Consider the following 18,430-nt stretch of genomic DNA (forward strand, 5'->3'; position numbering starts at 1 on the left):
AGACTGAATAAATAAAATGAAACAATTAGGATATTTAACTAAATGAATTTCTTTTTAAATTTTTAATTATTTTATTATTAGCAGAAAAATTATAATAATAAAATTAATTAATATTTGCTTTCGCAGTCTGTATTTTTTCTAAAAAATATACCGAACAAAGATGATCAAAATGATTTTTTTTTAAGTATAAGTTAAAGATGATGTTTAGGTAAGGACATTAAGTTTATATATTTTTTTTTTACTTTTTTTTATTCGTTTTTTTCCAGATTTTTCCGAAGCTTATATCTTATCCATTGAAGATATAATTTATTATCAAAATAACGAACAAGTGAGTAAAATTGATTCCGGCAAAGCTTTTCATTTTCTTTAGATCTACTTTGAAAAAAAAAAAATTCTTTTATCATTCAAAAAAACATTCAATAACTAAAACGTGTGGTTGAAATTTAATGAAATTGATCACTCAAGTGCACAAAAAGCCTCGTGACGATCCATTTAACGATCCATATAAATGAGGACACTCTGAATACAAAGTACACTCATTTGCTAGACAAGAGCTTGTGAACTGCAGGACATATGATCATTGACATGTTGAACGCATATAAAGTAAAATTTGTATTGAAAATTGCATCCTGACACAAATTTGACATATTTTGTTTAGAAACATTTATTCTATTCTTCCAATATTAATTATTCATCTATTTATCTGATAATATCCATCTTTTCTTGCTACATATAGCATAATACTTGATGTTATGAAAGTTTCAATCCATCAAAACATTCAAGAATTGAGAAGAAATTTTCTACATTTTTATTTTTCAGTACAAAAATAATGGTGAATTCAAGTACTATAATTCAATTTCTGAAGGACGATTTAATAACGTCTCTAAGAGAAGGACACTAATTCAGTATACTATCTAGGTGTAATTTCCGATTAGAAATACAAATTTTCTTAATTAATCTTCAATAAACATCAACCACTTAAAATAAAAACTATAAATGAAAATGAATCTAGTTAAAAACATTTGTCACTAAAATACTTTTAGCCGGTAATAAATTAGAGTTTGTTTTCAGCAACGAATCTGCTTCGTTAGATGTTTCAATTTTGTCGGGAATGTTCAGAATTTTCATTTCATTACCAAACATTAATTTTACTCGTTTAGCTGTTGTAAAATTATTCTGTATTTTGCAATGTTCATTTCCATCTTCGTTAAAACTCGATGATTCTTCTAAATTACTGTCTTGATCAAAATTAAATTCATTAGAATCGATAAACTTATTCTTATTGCGCTTCCGTTTATGCTTATGGCGCTTTTTCCTTTTTGACCGCTTAACACCCGAGAATATGAGAGATGTTGTTGATTCAGTTTCGCTGATTCCACTACAATCAATACCTTCAGTTCGTAAGATTTCATATTCGGGCTCATTGTCATCATTCATACTTAGTTTATCTCCTAAACTATAGTTTTGATCAAAACTCGAACACGTATTACTGGACGTTGGACTTCTTTTAACTCTTATTAACATCTTCAATCGCCTTTCTGGCGTTTTTAACAAAATACTGTTACCATAATTAGACATCACATCAACATTACTATTAGTAAACTGCTTATTCTCCCATGATGATGAACTCTCGCTTTCACTTAATCGAGTTGATTTTAATTTTCGTTTCTTGGCGACACTTTTTGTATTCTGTTGAAAATTGTTGAATGTATCCTTTGATGAAGAGTTTGTATCACTTTCCGCATCCGCTTCACCTGAAATTGTGTGTTTTTTTTTCATATTCATCGTTGTCGTATTCGTCGTGTTTTCAAAGAAAAAGTAAATATAAAAGAGAAAATTATTAACCGTAACTTTGGAGCGTAAAAAGTTAATATATATTAAGAGAAAAAATAAAGAAATAAGAAGGAAAAATTAGATCGAATTTTCTTTTTCTAAATATACAGTTTAGCACGTTAATACATTCTTGTAGACATTTTTTGAAAATCTTGAACACAATTCTATATTTATATTTCCTCTCGTTCATGTAAACTGATCATAATTTTCACAATGAGGAGTTTGTGAAATGATCCTGATTAAATTGACAAATTGTATGAAAATTGAAACATTCGTAAAATTCGTCGCATTATTACTGCAATGTCTAGTCATAATTATGAATGTTGGATCATATTTGATAGCTTATCATTTGCATCCTTTGATTACTTGAAAATCTTTATTGCAAGACATTTTGGACTATGAACTTACTATGAGAAAATTATTAGAATAACAATGTCTATTAAGTTACATGCTGAGAAATTTTTTTGATTTTCAGATATACAATAATAACTTGAGACCATTTAGAAATTTTTCTTTACAAACATTTTGCAGCCATTTTGAATTAAAACAATATTTTTATATCTGTTGTTTCGTTGTCAATTTTTTGTAAAATCACTTTGATTTGAAATTGAGTATATTAAGAGGTAAGCTCGTTGAGAGCAATCTTGGAACATGAATGAAGTAAAACCATACAACAGCAATTTGCTTGAAATTTGTCAAAATAAGTAAAATTTCCTCCTAATATTTTCCCGATTTCCTTCATCATGCAATTAGTGATTGATCAAATTGATGTGTGCATTAAAAATAATAAATAAATAAATAATAAAAAATATTAATTCAGTAGTTTTCATAAGAAAAAAGAAAGAAACTTCATTTTACCATAACTATTTTTATCACAATCATTGGATAATGAATTGATCATGCCATTTGAATTTCTACTTCTCCTTAATCCTATATTATTAGTTTTCGGTGAATCTTTACTATTGAGTCGTTTTGTAGAACGTGTTACTATATTACTAGTGGCAGTTAATAAGCTGTTTCTGGTTGCATGAATAGGTGGTTTCAATGCTACATCTGATTCGTCAATGTACTTTGGCGATCTTTGGGCTATAATCATTTCAGCATCATACTTTGTACATCGTTTCCTTAACTCTTTCATACTCATTAGCGAATCTGAATTTGGGTCTGTTTTATCAGCATCTGGTTGCGACGAAGTTTTTTTCCTATTTATTCTATTATCCGTCTCCCGTAAACGATATCCTCCCGATAGCTTATCATCGCTCGTTTCTTTCCATTTTGTGAATGCACCACTACAACGACGTTCGCACGTTTCACATTCACAGTAACGATTACTATCGCCGAAAAAATCTTCACCATAAAAGCACGTTATCTCTTCGCCAATTTCGATATCACGCAAAACTTTTACACAAGCTGTATCTCGTCCGGTAGGGACAAATTTACAATTTGCTCTGCAGTCGTGATTAATAAAAGCAGCTATTTTTTGTGGTGTATTATTAAATTTTAAGGAAATAATAAATAAATTTAAATATTGGGTTAAGTATTGGCAATAAAAGAGAATAAAATTTTATGAAGTGACAAGTAATTACCAGGTCCGAGCCAAAGTTGTGCACAGTTTTTACGACAACTGTACATGACAGAAAAGTCATTCTTTCCTTGTTGTAATAGGGATGCCTCTTCAGCTTCACTCATTTCGGCTATACAGCCGACCAGACATTCAATTTTCTCATTTTTGTACCATCTCTTCGTTGACGATATTTTAGCTCCTTTCTGTCCTTCCAGTGAATATCGAAAGCACGAATCAATAACGAATCCAGAGTTTCTATCGAAAACACGCAAATAGCGAACGATCTGAAAAGCAAATTGTATTTATTAAAATTTTTAATTTTTTTATTTCTTGCTTCTCCTTCCACCTATTTTGCAATTTTAATAAAAAATGAAATAAAATAAAATATAAACTTACGTGAGCATACAGTCTTTTTTGAATTATTTTACTTTTATTATGGAAAGCTCTTGGGATCCAATCACCAGACATTATTTTACTCATAGCTGTATCATAATTTTGAGTCTCTATAAATTCTTCAATGATCTTTTTCAGTTCGTCTCGATTGATTCTCTGTGGCTTGTACCGTATGTTCATTTTGTGTGTCTAAAAAATTCATTATAACAATAAAAGAAAAGAAAATGCAACAATATTATGCAGAATGTAAAAATTATTTTTTTTCTCTCCGTCTCTCTTCTCTTGACTGAACTGCATACAAAAAAAAGTACATGAAAAGAAAAGAAATACGCACTTGGAAACCAAGAATCGAGTCCAGTATCAGCGATGTTGCTAAATCATCGTTTTCAGACAGCTCTTTTGGTGTCATTCCTGTGCCTGACGATTGCATTTTGTTGAAAATTGTGGATCTCGAACGACTCTTAATTTGCTTTCCAATAACCATTTCGGCATGAAAAAAAAGTCTAAAAAAATTTTGAAGAAAATTACATGAGAACTTTTGTTTAATTTATGTCCAAATTTGCTGACATGAAGTTGAATTTCATTCATAAAAATAAAATTTAACTTTTTGTCGACCATAAAATAAATCTTTTAGACGCTTAAAGTACTTTTAATCACATTTTTTCGTCTTATTAAAAAAAGCCAAGCTTAATACATATTTGGATCAAATCAATTTTAAGATTCTATCGTTCCGAAAATCCAATTAACTTACATGAAAATATTCAAAACAGTCTAGAAATACTTTTTAATATATGAATACATTTTACAAGTCTAGTATTAGTTAATTTTTTTAACTTTTAGTATTTCTCGCTTTGTTTTTGATATTTGTAGATTACTTTTTTAATTTTACGTAGGGGGCAGTTAGTTCCATTGAAACATTATCAGCAACATCAGACAGTTCTCTTCATATGCTTAATGGCTATAAATGTCGTCTCACATGCCATAATTAATTTTAGACATTAAAATGATTTTTAATTTTGTACTGGATGTTAATCTGTCGGAAAAGTTTTGTCTAGTGAAAATTTTAATTTTCCATCAAGTAATTTTCCCCTGTAATAAACGGTTTTCTACTGTCTAAATGTCTGGATAATTCGTTGAGAAAATCATCGAATTGTCTGTCGATGACTAAATGTTCGTTAAGTTTAAATGGTGCGGGAAGCATATTCACATTTGATTAATTAATTCTAGCTTATACATAATCCTGGATGTTCGTTAATACATACAAATAACTGCTAATGATGAAATAAATTTATTTTCCAGGTAGTAAACAGTTCCAAATGTAAATATTGACATCGAAATCCGTGCCGCAAAACTATTCAACAGAAAGTTAAAATTAAATGCAATAACTTACGTACCTGAAAAGTTTCCGATTTTTGTAGCAATTGCCAACAATAAAACCACCTATAAAGCACCACTGCACTGTTATATAGTTAATTAAAGCCGATATTTAGCATTATTTTTTGTGATAACTTGTTAACGTGTGAATATGTTTTTTGAAAATCAGAGTATCCGTTGAAAAATTGGTTTTCACTTTCATTATTGGAAAGTTCAATAAATTATAGGTAAGAATCATGTCTATACATGTTTAATAGCCCTAATTATGAAGGATTAGAGAATAAGAAACGATAACTAATTGTCTAAATTGAGAAAATGAAGGAAATGTAATCATGAGATACGTCGTATCCGACAAAATTCATACAAATCGGTTAATCGGGGTTCTAGTGTCGTGAATTCAATCTTTTTGAATTCTTCTAAAAAATTAAAAATTTTAAGACGAGAACGGAAAAAAGCAAGAATTCTAGTGAAATTAATTAAGAAACGTTGAAAGTACATAAGCAGGTCCAAGTGTAACATGATTTGTGGCTGAAAGAATCATTAATTCATCGGAAAAAGTGAAGTAAAATGTGAATGTTCACGTTTTAAGAAAAATTTCAACCTAATTAACAATTCAAACTGATTAAAGTATAAAATTTAGTGCTGCTTAAATGATTACAACATAAGTGCTCACATATAGGAATCAAAGATCATGGTGGATTTTTCAAAAAGACAAAATCACTAAAAGAAATTGGAATAAAAATCGATAAGAAAAATTTGTCTATGAGCAAAATAACATGGAAGAATATTAATAGTGGTTAAAATAAAAAGGTTTTTAAAGTAAATGCGAGAGAAAAATATCGTCGTGCAAAGTCAAGTTTAAATTTACAAAGAATATTGTATTTAAAAAAGTGTTTTTTTCCTCAAATTGATCGGGAGACATATTGAATAATAAGGTATAAGCAATACACGTATTAAATGTATTTAAAGTGCGTAAATTCATTTTGATCGCATATTTATCGTCATTTTACTTCCACTTTTTTTTTGATGTGCAATTTAATTTCTATGTATTTAAAAAAATCATTGACAAAAGATCTTTTTCTTTTTCGTTCTCAAAATACTCTCGTACGGCTGCCTATTTACATTACTTTACTTTTTTTTTATTTTTCATTCTGTAGCAAACGATACATATCCATAGCCAATTTTCAAGTGTCTTATGCTGCATTAGTTTTGAGAGTAGTTTATTTTATTTATGGAAAGAATTTGATAATTACATAAAATAAAGAAATAGAAATGGATGTGGATAGGAAAATAAAAATATATAGAAAAAAATAGAAAACAAGAAACGCAGTGAATACGTGAGAAACAAAGCAATTTATTAAGATTTTTGATTTTCTTCAATATATTTAGAAACTAATGGATTGATATGACTGATAAACGTTATCTATCTGGAGGTTAGTTAATAATAAATTTATCATTCATAATACGTATGCAATATCTATTATTATTTAATATATGAGCTACTCGTCCATATCTAATCCGATTCTATTATTCGACTATTTAGGCGCTGTTAAAATGGATCATTCATTTCAGCCTGCAGTTGATCCTAGAAAACAAGAGTTATTAGAGGCGAGATTTCTTGGAGCTAGGGTGAGTAGTTGTCGATTAAATTATATTATTATTATTATTTTGTCGCTCCTTTCGCTCTCCTTAAAGTGAATACTATTTAAATATACATGTATATAGTTGTGTAGCAGCAAGCATAACATGAAAATGCAAAGGAGAAAATTCTGATTATATTTTCTTTTCTTTCTTGATATTTCACATATTCGTTTTGATTTTTTTTTACATCTCGTGGGTGTGGTATTTTCTCCACATAGAATAACTTTTATATTAAAAAAAATGTATTGTCCTTTTTTCGAGTACTAAGAGCTACGCTTCTGAAAAACGCGGTGCTATAACGCGGTGCTTACCTCAGTTGATATGCGAAGAGGAAGAAACTTTTTTTTTTTCGCACATACAGAGCAGCTCACGTCTTCTTGTAAATTCATTGCTCTCGTTTTTACGAAAGATTCTCATATTTTTGCTTGTGTTAGGCAAGGGTACATACTGTATAGACAAAATATTTTCACGCAAATGAATTTTTTTCCTCTTCATTTTTTTTATGCGGCTGAAAGAATTAATCTGATACTTTCTATACAGTGTGTTTTTACAAACAAATTGTAAAACTTCGTTATTATTTTTTCTCGTCGTTCACTCAGTGATTTTTAATTCATTGAATGAAATTAATGAAATATAAAATGATGTGATTAAAGTGAAAAATATTTGTGGATTTAATACAGTGGGGGAGCACTAGGTCAATAGAAAATTTATTAGAATTTTCTTTAAAAATTTTCTCTTCCGATGTGAATTTTTTTTTGGATGAAGGAAAATTTAATCGATTTTAATTTGCATAAATTTCGAGTGTTCTGGAGTGAATTTTCCATTTTTTCTTACTCGAAGAATTTTCTAGTGCAGTTTTGTTGCAATGATATTGCATTTTTGTGATTGTTTGACGAGTAATCTGGACTGGGTAATTTACTTTTTAAATATTTTATTAACATAATTCCTTAGTTCAAAGAAGTGTCGTTTTCTTCAAGTAATACATCTTTAAAGTGTGCTAAAACATTTTCATTAAATTTTTAAAGATCAATAGCTGAGAAAAAATACTTTTAAAATAAGATTCAGGATCAATTTGCAAGGTCAAAAGCTTAACTGAATTTATTCAGGGATTACTTGATTGCCAGCAAGCTAATTTAAATATTTAAGCCAGGATTAGGCTGATATAATACTTTGTATTACATATTTTTTTTTTGTTGCCAAATTTGCACTTTTTTCATTTCAATTCATTTTTGAGCATAAAGAAAATCTCTTCAGTTATGCTGTTCAGTTTTTAAAATGTCCGTCTAGTTCAATGAATAATTTGAACTTTCGTTTTCATTCAGTAATTCTGAGTTCGTGTCATTTCATTTCAATCTTAACGAAGAAATTTCAAATTATTTAGTGTCGTTAAATTTTTTTAAATTATCAAAAACCGTTAATTCAATTATCAGCTTTTGCTAATGCATAAAATTAAAATATCATTGAATATGCAAAGCTGAAAAAAATAAAATATAAGAAAGTGCGCTAAGGTCATTTCCCCGAAAATATTCCATTACTCATAGCACTTTCAATTGAGTTGAAGCAAAAAAAAAATGATAAAAATTCATAGGAAGAGAAGAGAAAAAATTTTTTTTGGACATTTTTTTTTTGCATTAATATTGTTTCTGTTATCAGTTCAAAAAGAAAAAAAAAATAAATTTCTCAATACAAACAAGCAAATAACAAATCAACAACCTATACTACCTAAGCAATTTTATTGAATGTAGCTCTCGGCTTTCTCACTGCTTTTATTATTGAATGTGACATATTTTTTCTTTCTTCTTTCTCCTTCAACTTGCAAGAATTAATACAATAATGTGATAAGCAGCAATAGGAAAGAGACGAAGCAAAAAAAAAAAGAATTGTACATTTTTTTTCGGGCCCTTTAGTCTGTTCATTGTGAATCAGAGAAGGAGAGAGAGAGAGATAATATGAGAAATAACGAAAGAGAGAGAGAAGAAAAAAGTAGAAAAGAAAATGTTGATGCGATGATTATAGCGTAGATCTTTAATTGTAGATGCTAATCCAATATTTTTAAAATATAAAATAAAACAACATACATTCATAAGATAGTTGATGATGATGATTTAAGATGCTTTAGTAATCTCTATGGGTATTGGAAATATTGCAGTCAGCCATATTAAAAGTACCGTGACGTCATAATGTAGAAATGAAAAACTAGAAGATATAATAATATGTACGTAGAGAAAAAAAAATGAAAGAAAGAAAGAAAGAAAGAAAGGAAAAAAAAATTGAAATGATTGCGCGGTCATAAACGAATAACGAATAACCCACGTGGTTTCGCTATAGTATGTGTGCAATATCTCAAGAGACGACTAAAAGAATATTTTTATATATATAAATATATACATTTGACTCAACATATCGCAGCAACAAAAGAAGAATAAGTTATTTTTAGTGGATACACAAAACTCGATTATAGTAGTAGTTCCTTTCCTTTTTCCCGATAGAATTTATCTTTGACAGAAAGAATTCTTTTCGGTTCAGTTAAATAAAAAAAAATGAAAAAAAAACGAAAAAAACGATGTGAGAGAATCAAAAGAGAGAAAATCAAATAACAACAATAGCAAAAATAATTATAAAGAAAAAGGAATATAAAAAAAATTGAGAGTAACGGAGAGTTGTGCCGCAAACATATAAACATAAACTTTAAATGTATTTGAAATCTATCCATATATCGACACACATAAGATGTTTTTTTTGTGAATATTTTACAACCGTCTGAAAGATGTTGAGTGTATTTGTAGATGAGAATAATATTAGAGACGAGTGTACAATTTTGAATGAATGAATTTGGTGATTTTCTGACACATTTACATCTGAGTTAGTTGCTTTCCTTTTAAATTACTTATTTTTTTCCATCAAAAAAAGAAATAAGGTCTCATATTAGCAAAAAAGTCTAGAATTTTGTAATTAGAATTGGATAAAAATGAATTTAATAAACGTATACAATCATAAACAGTGAATATATCAACCATACGAGACCCCAGTGTGTTTGAAAAAAAAAATTAAAGTGGAAAAAAAAATTATGAGTGAGAGTTCACATATTTTTAAGCCGATCAATTATTATATGATAACTCGTTGAAAGAACCAAGAAAATATTTATAATAAAACAAAAAAAAATTAGTCAAAAAATATCAATTCATCTTCTATTCGCCATCTTGAATTGAAATGAAAGAAACTTTGGACATAATTTACTTCCTTCATTCGCTAAAAATGTAAAAAGGAATGAAAAAAAAAAGTATGATACAAAAATTTTTCATGTACATTTAATGTCGTCCATATTGTTTTTAGCGAAAAAGAAAAAAAAAATTGAGAATCGTTGTGATTTTTTTATCGTGTAAATTCTTTTAATATTTATTAAATTCTTATTATTTCGTGCTGAATAATATGGCTGTACAGTTTTTTTCAAAATATTTAAATTTTATTCACTTTTATCCACTTTTTTTTAAAAAAATTTTATTTTAATTTCTTATCATATGAGTAAATTCCACACATTCGACATTCTTTTTCTTCATTTTTCAATAATTTTTTTTTCTCGTCTTTTTTTTGTTTCACTTCATTTTAGATGTCTGCAACAACTCAGCTGCAAATGGCACCTCAATCGACAGTAGTACAAGTTAATCAAAATCCAAGTCATTCGATAATAGGAACAGGAACAACAGCATCTAGTGCCCAAAATAATCAGGATTCGAATATGAGTACTGGTTCATCACATAGCGATAAAGAAATAGAAAGAGATGTAATAATAAATCAAGCAATAATTAATAATACGCCAGAGAAATTACCACGACAACAATCTGAAAGGAAAAGGAAGAGAAAACCGACTGAGGATAATGGGAATGGTCCAGGTGGAATTGTTAGAAATACAGTAATAGGAGCGGGTATAACAAGTGTGAATGATGTAAATATACGTGATGGTATTCATAGTTCAAAAGGTCCACGTATTACGATTCCAAATGTGAATGACAAGAAAATAAATGAATATTTTCATTCAAAGCACACGGCAAGTAATAGACTTACAGGAGCAAAAAGTCCATCGCCTCAACATGGAACATATCCAATGTTTCCACCTAGTCCACAACCGCCACTTGTCCATCCATCACTCAATAATCAAGACTATTTTAAATCTCGATCATCATCAAATCCAATGATTGCACCACAACCTCCACAACAAACACAAAATGCCCAACAACTTCCGCCACCATCATCGCCTGTTGTCGTGACGAATCATCAGGTTGTGGCTGTCAATAGTTTAATTCCTTTAACAAGTACATCCGTTCAGGTCGTACAGCCAATAATGTCAACGTCAGGTAGTGTCAATGTCAATACACAACAAACATCATCCGCATCAGCATCACAACAACAACAACAACAATCAAATCATATAAATATGCTTCATCATAATCAAAATAATCAGCAATCGCTTGCGCACGGTGCTCTTTTGTGTCCAACGATGGTATCAAAATCAGTTCAAACTGATTTAACGTTAACCGATATGACAGATCGAGACACAGATGCAGAAACAAATAAAACCAAAATGGACGATATAACGAGAGCATCGGATGAGCAAAAGACTCAAATTAATGCTCATCAAAAGATTATTGAACAACAGAAAAGTCACATAAATAAATGTATTGAAGTTGTTAAAAATTTGTTAAAACAAAAAAGTAATATTGAGAAGAAGGAAGCTCGTCAAAAGTGTATGCAAAATAGGCTGCGATTAGGTCAATTTGTGACACAGCGAGTAGGTGCAACATTTCAAGAGAATTGGACTGATGGATACGCTTTTCAAGAACTTGCCCGACGACAAGAAGAAATCACATCCGAACGGGAGGAGATAGATCGTCAGAAAAAGTCACTTGTTAAAAAGCGTCCAACAAATACCGAAGGTGGACGTAAAAGGAACACATCAACGACATCATCTCCCGTGCCAGCGGTGGCATCGTCATCAAATCTTCATAATGGTGGAGATGCGACGTTCCTCAAACCGGAGCCTGTTGGAAATAGTTCAACATTTACATTGCAAGAGTATTATGAATGTGATGAAATTTTAAAATTAAGGCACAATGCACTGAAGAAAGAAGATGCTGATTTACAATTGGAAATGGAGAAATTAGAACGCGAGCGGAATTTGCACATTCGCGAACTTAAGAGAATCCATAATGAAGACCAAGTAAGCCAATACATTTTTAATTTCTTTAATTATTTATTCATATCTAATGTTTGATTTCTCATCTATGTCTCATTGCAGTCCCGTTTTAGTAATCATCCAGTTTTAAATGAACGATATTTATTGCTAATGCTATTGGGTAAAGGCGGTTTTTCGGAAGTACATAAAGCGTTTGACCTCAAAGAACAAAGATACGTAGCTTGTAAAGTGCATCAACTAAACAAAGACTGGAAAGAAGATAAAAAAGCCAATTATATAAAGTAAGATAATATTCTATTACTATTTTTTTTTTGGTGCTCCACAGCCGCATTTTTGCCAGAAAAAAAAACAAATGTCTACGAATTTTGACTGTGTAGTTGACCGATCAGAGGAGAATCATTTTGTTTTCTTTTTCATTATAAATATGTACAGTTGTTTTAGAGGAAGTTCATTTGATTTTTGTGCTATATAGTACTTGTGAAAGTATTTCATCATTAAATTTTTTTCCAACTTGGATACAACATACACATTAAACAGTGAATTAGAAAGAAGATTTTGCATTTTTGTTGTGGAAAAAAAAATTATGTGTATATATGGATTGAAAAGAGCTATTCAGTGTGAAAATCATGAAAATAGTGCAATTTGATGGATTGGGCAGTGAAATTCCGCAGACCACAAAAGACAATGAAAATGTGATTTAACGGTCTTTTACAAATTTGAAAAAATAACGAATGTCTAGAATTCAAAAGCTGTCAACGGTTTTCAAAAATTCAAATATTGACGAAGTTCAAAAATTTTTCATCGGTTTTGGAAAAAAAAATGAACTGAAATGAAGTGAAATTAATTATAGTTAATCGATCACGCGAGAGTAAACGTTTGTTTACTTAAAATACGTTAGTGAACCTCGTATAGAAAATCGCATAGTAGAATGAAAAACAAAAATCTCATAAATTGTAAATGTAATCAACAAATGATTATGAAATTGTTTTTTCGTTCCATAATCGGATGAAGCAAAAATGCGTACTGTGACATCGTCGATTTTTAATTGCTGATAACACCGAACTATTAATAACTGAAATATATTTTTTTGATACTTCCAGACATGCTCTTAGAGAATATAACATTCATAAAGCACTTGATCATCCTCGTGTAGTAAAACTTTATGATGTGTTCGAGATTGATGCAAATTCATTTTGTACGGTGCTAGAGTATTGTGATGGGCATGATTTAGATTTTTACCTTAAACAACATAAAACAATTCCTGAGAAAGAAGCGAGAGCAATTATAATGCAAGTAAGTATACGGAGTCAACTGAATTTTATATACAAATTACTTCACGTGCTATTTGCTTAATTGTTTTACTGAAATCATCATTGTCACCTTTTATTTATTCTGTATTTTTTTCTCCTCTTTTATTTTTTTCGTTTTTCAAGGTTGTATCTGCTTTAAAATATTTAAATGAAATTAAACCGCCTATAATTCATTATGATTTGAAGCCAGGCAACATTTTATTGACTGAGGGTAATGTTTGTGGAGAGATTAAAATCACAGATTTTGGTCTATCGAAAGTAATGGATGAAGAGAATTATAATCCAGATCATGGTATGGATCTAACATCGCAAGGAGCGGGAACTTATTGGTGAGTATCTCGTCATAATCCAGATGTTTTTTTGTATGTAAAGTGCACAAACACCATCAAACTTCTGTTGGTTGTATGTGTTGGTGTGAATTTTGTAAACAAAAGATGGATTTTGAGGAGCTGATTTCCTACCTGGATACAAATATGCTAATACATGCTTTATTGTTTCATCTTAACAGGTATCTTCCTCCTGAGTGTTTTGTAGTTGGCAAAAATCCTCCTAAAATTTCTTCAAAAGTGGATGTATGGTCAGTGGGTGTAATTTTTTATCAATGTCTTTATGGAAAGAAACCTTTTGGTCATAATCAATCACAAGCAACTATATTAGAAGAAAATACAATACTTAAGGCGACTGAAGTTCAATTTCCTAATAAACCTACAGTTTCAAATGAAGCAAAGGTGAGTCAATTATATTCCATCGTGTTGAGTTCGTCAACCTATAATTTGTGCATATATATTTTTATTTGAAAATTTTTAGAGCTTCATAAGAGGATGCTTAGCATATCGAAAAGAAGATAGAATGGATGTATTTGCGCTTGCGAAACATGAATATTTACAACCTCCTGTTTCAAAGCATGGTCGTTCATCAAATATGCAACAACAACAATCATCATCGCAACAAAGTACACCGACTTGTTCGGGTGGAAATCAGGGAAGTAGTGGAGCAGGACAAACTTCATTTTCAACTGGAATGTTCGGAAACATGAATCAATCTAGTTCATCTTAATAAATTTTTATGTTTGCATAGTAAACTTGAATGAATGAATGAGGGATAACAATATTTATCACATTTTTTAAAAAAAGATATATAAGAACATATGCTGTGACTTTATTATATTGAATGAATATCAAAAAAAAAAAATGGAAATACAATAGGTAACAAGAATGTGACGTGAATTAGAGTGTTGAGCAACGCATAATTAAAAAAATCTGTCTTTTGTAAAATTATCATAAATAAGTGAAAAAAAAAAGTAAAAATCATCCAAAATTATCGTTCTTTCTCTTACGCTAGCATATTATGAGCATACAAAAAAAACTATAAAACTAATCAATGAAATGATACTGATGAAATAAAAAAAACTGTAGCTGTTTAGAAATTTCAGCTTTCATTAAACAAAAAAAATTACATGTTATAAATACTGAAGATTGGAACGAAAAAAACATAAAAAAAATATAAAAATAATAATAATAGAAAGATGATTGAAAAATACTGTCTTGCAAGTGATGTATTGCTAAGTTATTTAATTTATAAAAAAAAATGAGGAAAATAGAAATGAATGAAATTGTAAAAACAAAAAAAAATTGGAACTGGAATTGCTTTGAAATTGATTAAAGTAGTGTTCATAGTGCTTAGTATTCAAAACTTGACTAAAATTGACAATTTTTCACTTTTTTATTTAGAATTAAAAATAAACCTTTTTCTAATTGAACTTTAACTGACATAAAATTAATCTAAAGTATAGATTAAAATAAAGAATTTAGAGCCAAAAATCTCGAATACTGAAAACATTTGTGAACTTTTTAAATCCATACAATAGTATATTTGTGTGGTCTTAAGAATGGCTGTAGAGCTGCATTGAATGATTTGAAACCATACAACAGTATTTTGAATAGCATAAAACCATACAAATGTTTAATAATATGTAAATAATTTGTAAGGTTCTGAAAATTCCAATCCAAAATTCAGCAATTACATAAAAGAGACCGTCAAGGTCATCATCTCTGTATCAAGGTTAATTTACACTGAATTACACAATAACCTTGATCTTGTGCATGTCAAAGAGAACGGATGAGCATTTCCTGATAAGCAATTTTGATGCAATTTTAGTTCCTACCAGAAAAACCAGAGAGGATAAAATGTGTATATAATTGTAAAAATTATTTGATTTATAATTTCCATCATTTTTTTGATTTTAATTTTTTATCTTTTCTGAGAAGTTAATTAATTATTCCTTCTTTTTCGAATTTAAATGAAATTCTTATGTTTAAATAAATTGTTTAATGCGAAGAAATAGAGGAAAGAAAAATTCAAAAAAAAAGCAAATTTATTTTAAAATGGAGAAAAATGGAATGATGAGGAAAAAATGAAGTTCTTTTGTAAATACTAAATAAATGTGAAAATAAGGAAATACGTTAACTGCCTAATTATTATTCGTTATTTATGAGACAAAAGTCAATAATTTAAAACTTTTTTTTTGTTTCTTTTTATTATCATGAATAAAACAAAATGAAAGAATAAGCCTGATTCAAAAAAATATATATGGATTGTAATGGAAGTAAAATTGGCTACACACAGATCTAATCAATTGGTTGAAAACACTCAGCCTTGATAATGAAAACACAAAAAAAGAACTATTTTTACATTACTTCCTCCTACAATGTTCGATATATTCATAACACAATATATAGAATGATGAAATCACTTCCCTTCCATAACACACAAACAGAAATCTACGTATACAGACTTCATAAGGAATAATTTTATATGGATCAAATAAAAATGCATTATGTTCAATTTAAGTTCTTTAAGTTTTCTTGATTATAGTAAACACAACTCACGTGAAAATGATAAGCGAGAAGATGAAAAAGATAAAAATAAAATAAAAAATAAATATGAAAAAATTCAAAATTTTTTTGTAAATTGATCGCATTGCGATAAAATATATAGCATATAGTTAGAAATCGAAAATTTAAAAAAATACAACAATAACGTAAATACCAATAAAATGAAATTCCATAAATTTAATTTTGTGCAGATGAAAAAATGATAATAAAGTAATTAATAACAATGATTATGTCAAGGTGTAGTGATTTTGGGAAATTTGGGTAGCCAACGGTTTGGAATTGAAGGTTCAAAATTGAATTTTTAAGCCAAAAGTGTCATCAACATATTAACGGTTAAAATTTATTTGAACTTTTTAACGGTCAAATATATTTTGAATCAAATTGAACTTGAGGTTCAAAATTATAACGGTCAAAAATATTTTGAAAATTCACAGCTATTTATGGAAATTTGAAATTTTGGAAATCGTTAAATTTTAACTTTAATTTAAATAAAGTAATTAATTCTGTGATTGCTAAAATTAATTTTCACTTCCAATTCTTTAATCATTCAAAAACCTACCAAATTTCCCGAAGCCAATTCACCTTGAATGATGATAATAATAATATATGAAAAACTTCAGGCTCAAAAACAAGATGAAAATCAAACACGTTTGATGAACGAAAGTCAAATGAAAGTAGTAAAAACAAATTTAAAGGCAAAAAAAGATGAAAATTATTATTATGATTATTATTATTATTAATAATCCTATTCCAAAAAATTTTCTAATTTCTCAATTATTCTAAAATGTTGCTCTTTTATAGTTAAATAATAAAAAATATGTCCTAATTGAAAATTCTTAAAAAAAATCCAATTCAATGTCTAAATTCCCTTTTTCGTTTCAATATTATTAATAATTTATCCATCGGTTGACTTTAGTCCTTTATGTCGAAGGACATTTTAAATTTCTTATGAATTAATAATGAAAGGTAGCGCTGCAACGGCTTTTCTTCATTTCTATTCATCATAATATATAATTTCCTACACTAAACATAATTTTTATGCTGCACATTGTTTTATACTTAACGACATCTCGAAATTTAAACTCACACATACACATACAATAGAACCTCACACATTCCAATGCAAACCTCGCGCCATCTGATAGGTTATCTATGAATTAGCACCTAAAACATGATACAGCATGAAAACTATGTTTGAGTAACAATCAGGATAGTTAAAGTATTTGAGGGGTGAAAATTTTAAGATTTTTTGAATTTTTTGTAATAATTTTAAGTTGTTATACTTAATTTAAGCTATTTTAAGGATGTTCTATGTTATAATATTCAATGACTATAAATAGATGGCGCTAAAAATTAGAATTAAATTTTCTATGAATTTTTGACCGTTTTTTTAAATTTGAAATTCTTTTGAAATTCTCAAAATTTTTTTAATAATTTTTGAAATCTAGTCGAAATTAATGAATTAAGTTATTCTTAAAATATTCTAAATTGTATAAAATGTGATGCTAAATTTTAAGTTTTGTAATGCTAATTTGTAAAAATATATATTGCTGTAGAATTTGTAATAAAATATTGAATCAAAATAAGGCCCTAATTAATCTTAGAAATTTATTGTGTAAATCCTTACTAGAAGTTACAGTTTTATGGGTATAAGGAAGATACTTTAGAATCCTAGTTGGTGACTGGGCACATGAGTTTCAATACCTTTTCCTAATAACCCATCTACCTTTTCTTTAGATGTGCTCTTAGTGTGAACTAAGTGTGTACTTAGTTTCTAAGATTTGATGCATCCGAAGATACACTCGTAGCTGGGGTGTACACAAGAAGGGCTTCTGGCTACGCACCTGACCAATAGCATTAGATACACATGTTGCAAATTCTGCATAATTATGTGTTTGTTCAATTGGTTCTAATCCGAATGGAACGTACCAAAATTCTCAAAAATGAGGGACATTTGATTAGGGAGGAGGGTGTTGGGGTCAAAACTCCCTATTATCCAACTAATACTAAATTTCAGGTACAAAATCATTCCCCTTAGTTGTGATAATAAAACGACTTAAATATCACATATCCCAATTACATTGATTGAGTATATCCATCAGCATGATCATTGGTCATTGTCTGTTAAATCTCAATTTCCATCAAACAACATTCAAGGACTGATAAAATTCTAACAAATTCCTTCTAATCAACATTCTTTCACCTGTCATTCTCACCTCAACATGAACAT

General features: G+C 28.9%; 2 protein-coding genes across 5 annotated transcripts; one reads left to right on the forward strand and one right to left on the reverse strand.

Annotated features, from left to right (window-relative positions):
* Positions 1-639: 639 nt before the first annotated feature.
* Positions 640-4,832, reverse strand: Hmt4-20 (Histone methyltransferase 4-20). The gene is made up of 6 exons (XM_070645646.1): positions 4,542-4,832; positions 4,125-4,293; positions 3,794-3,979; positions 3,420-3,681; positions 2,692-3,306; positions 640-1,754 (listed from the first exon to the last, which is right to left on the reverse strand). Exons 2-6 carry the CDS (start codon positions 4,272-4,274, stop codon positions 1,009-1,011), a joined length of 1,959 nt encoding a protein of 652 aa, XP_070501747.1. The 5' UTR covers positions 4,275-4,293; positions 4,542-4,832; the 3' UTR covers positions 640-1,008.
* A 726-nt stretch (positions 4,833-5,558) lies between these two features.
* On the forward strand, positions 5,559-17,051 carry Tlk (Tousled-like kinase). Of its 4 annotated transcripts, XM_070645403.1 has the most exons (9): positions 5,559-6,099; positions 6,554-6,597; positions 6,708-6,793; positions 10,413-12,020; positions 12,099-12,277; positions 13,097-13,289; positions 13,430-13,635; positions 13,815-14,034; positions 14,114-17,051. In XM_070645403.1, the coding sequence occupies exons 2-9, from the start codon at positions 6,570-6,572 to the stop codon at positions 14,360-14,362; spliced, it is 2,769 nt and encodes a 922-aa protein (XP_070501504.1). In that variant the 5' UTR covers positions 5,559-6,099; positions 6,554-6,569; the 3' UTR covers positions 14,363-17,051. The 4 variants fall into 4 exon arrangements, with proteins under 4 accessions (XP_070501504.1, XP_070501505.1, XP_070501507.1 ...); XM_070645404.1 differs by lacking the exons at positions 5,559-6,099; positions 6,554-6,597; positions 6,708-6,793 and adding an exon at positions 7,582-7,715; XM_070645406.1 differs by lacking the exons at positions 5,559-6,099; positions 6,554-6,597; positions 6,708-6,793 and adding an exon at positions 9,672-9,876.
* The last annotated feature ends 1,379 nt before the right edge of the window (positions 17,052-18,430 follow it).

This window comes from Chironomus tepperi, unplaced genomic scaffold (assembly GCF_022539635.2).
Source record: "Chironomus tepperi strain 1889 unplaced genomic scaffold, CSIRO-AGI_Ctep_v1 contig_354, whole genome shotgun sequence".
NCBI lineage: Eukaryota > Metazoa > Arthropoda > Insecta > Diptera > Chironomidae > Chironomus > Chironomus tepperi.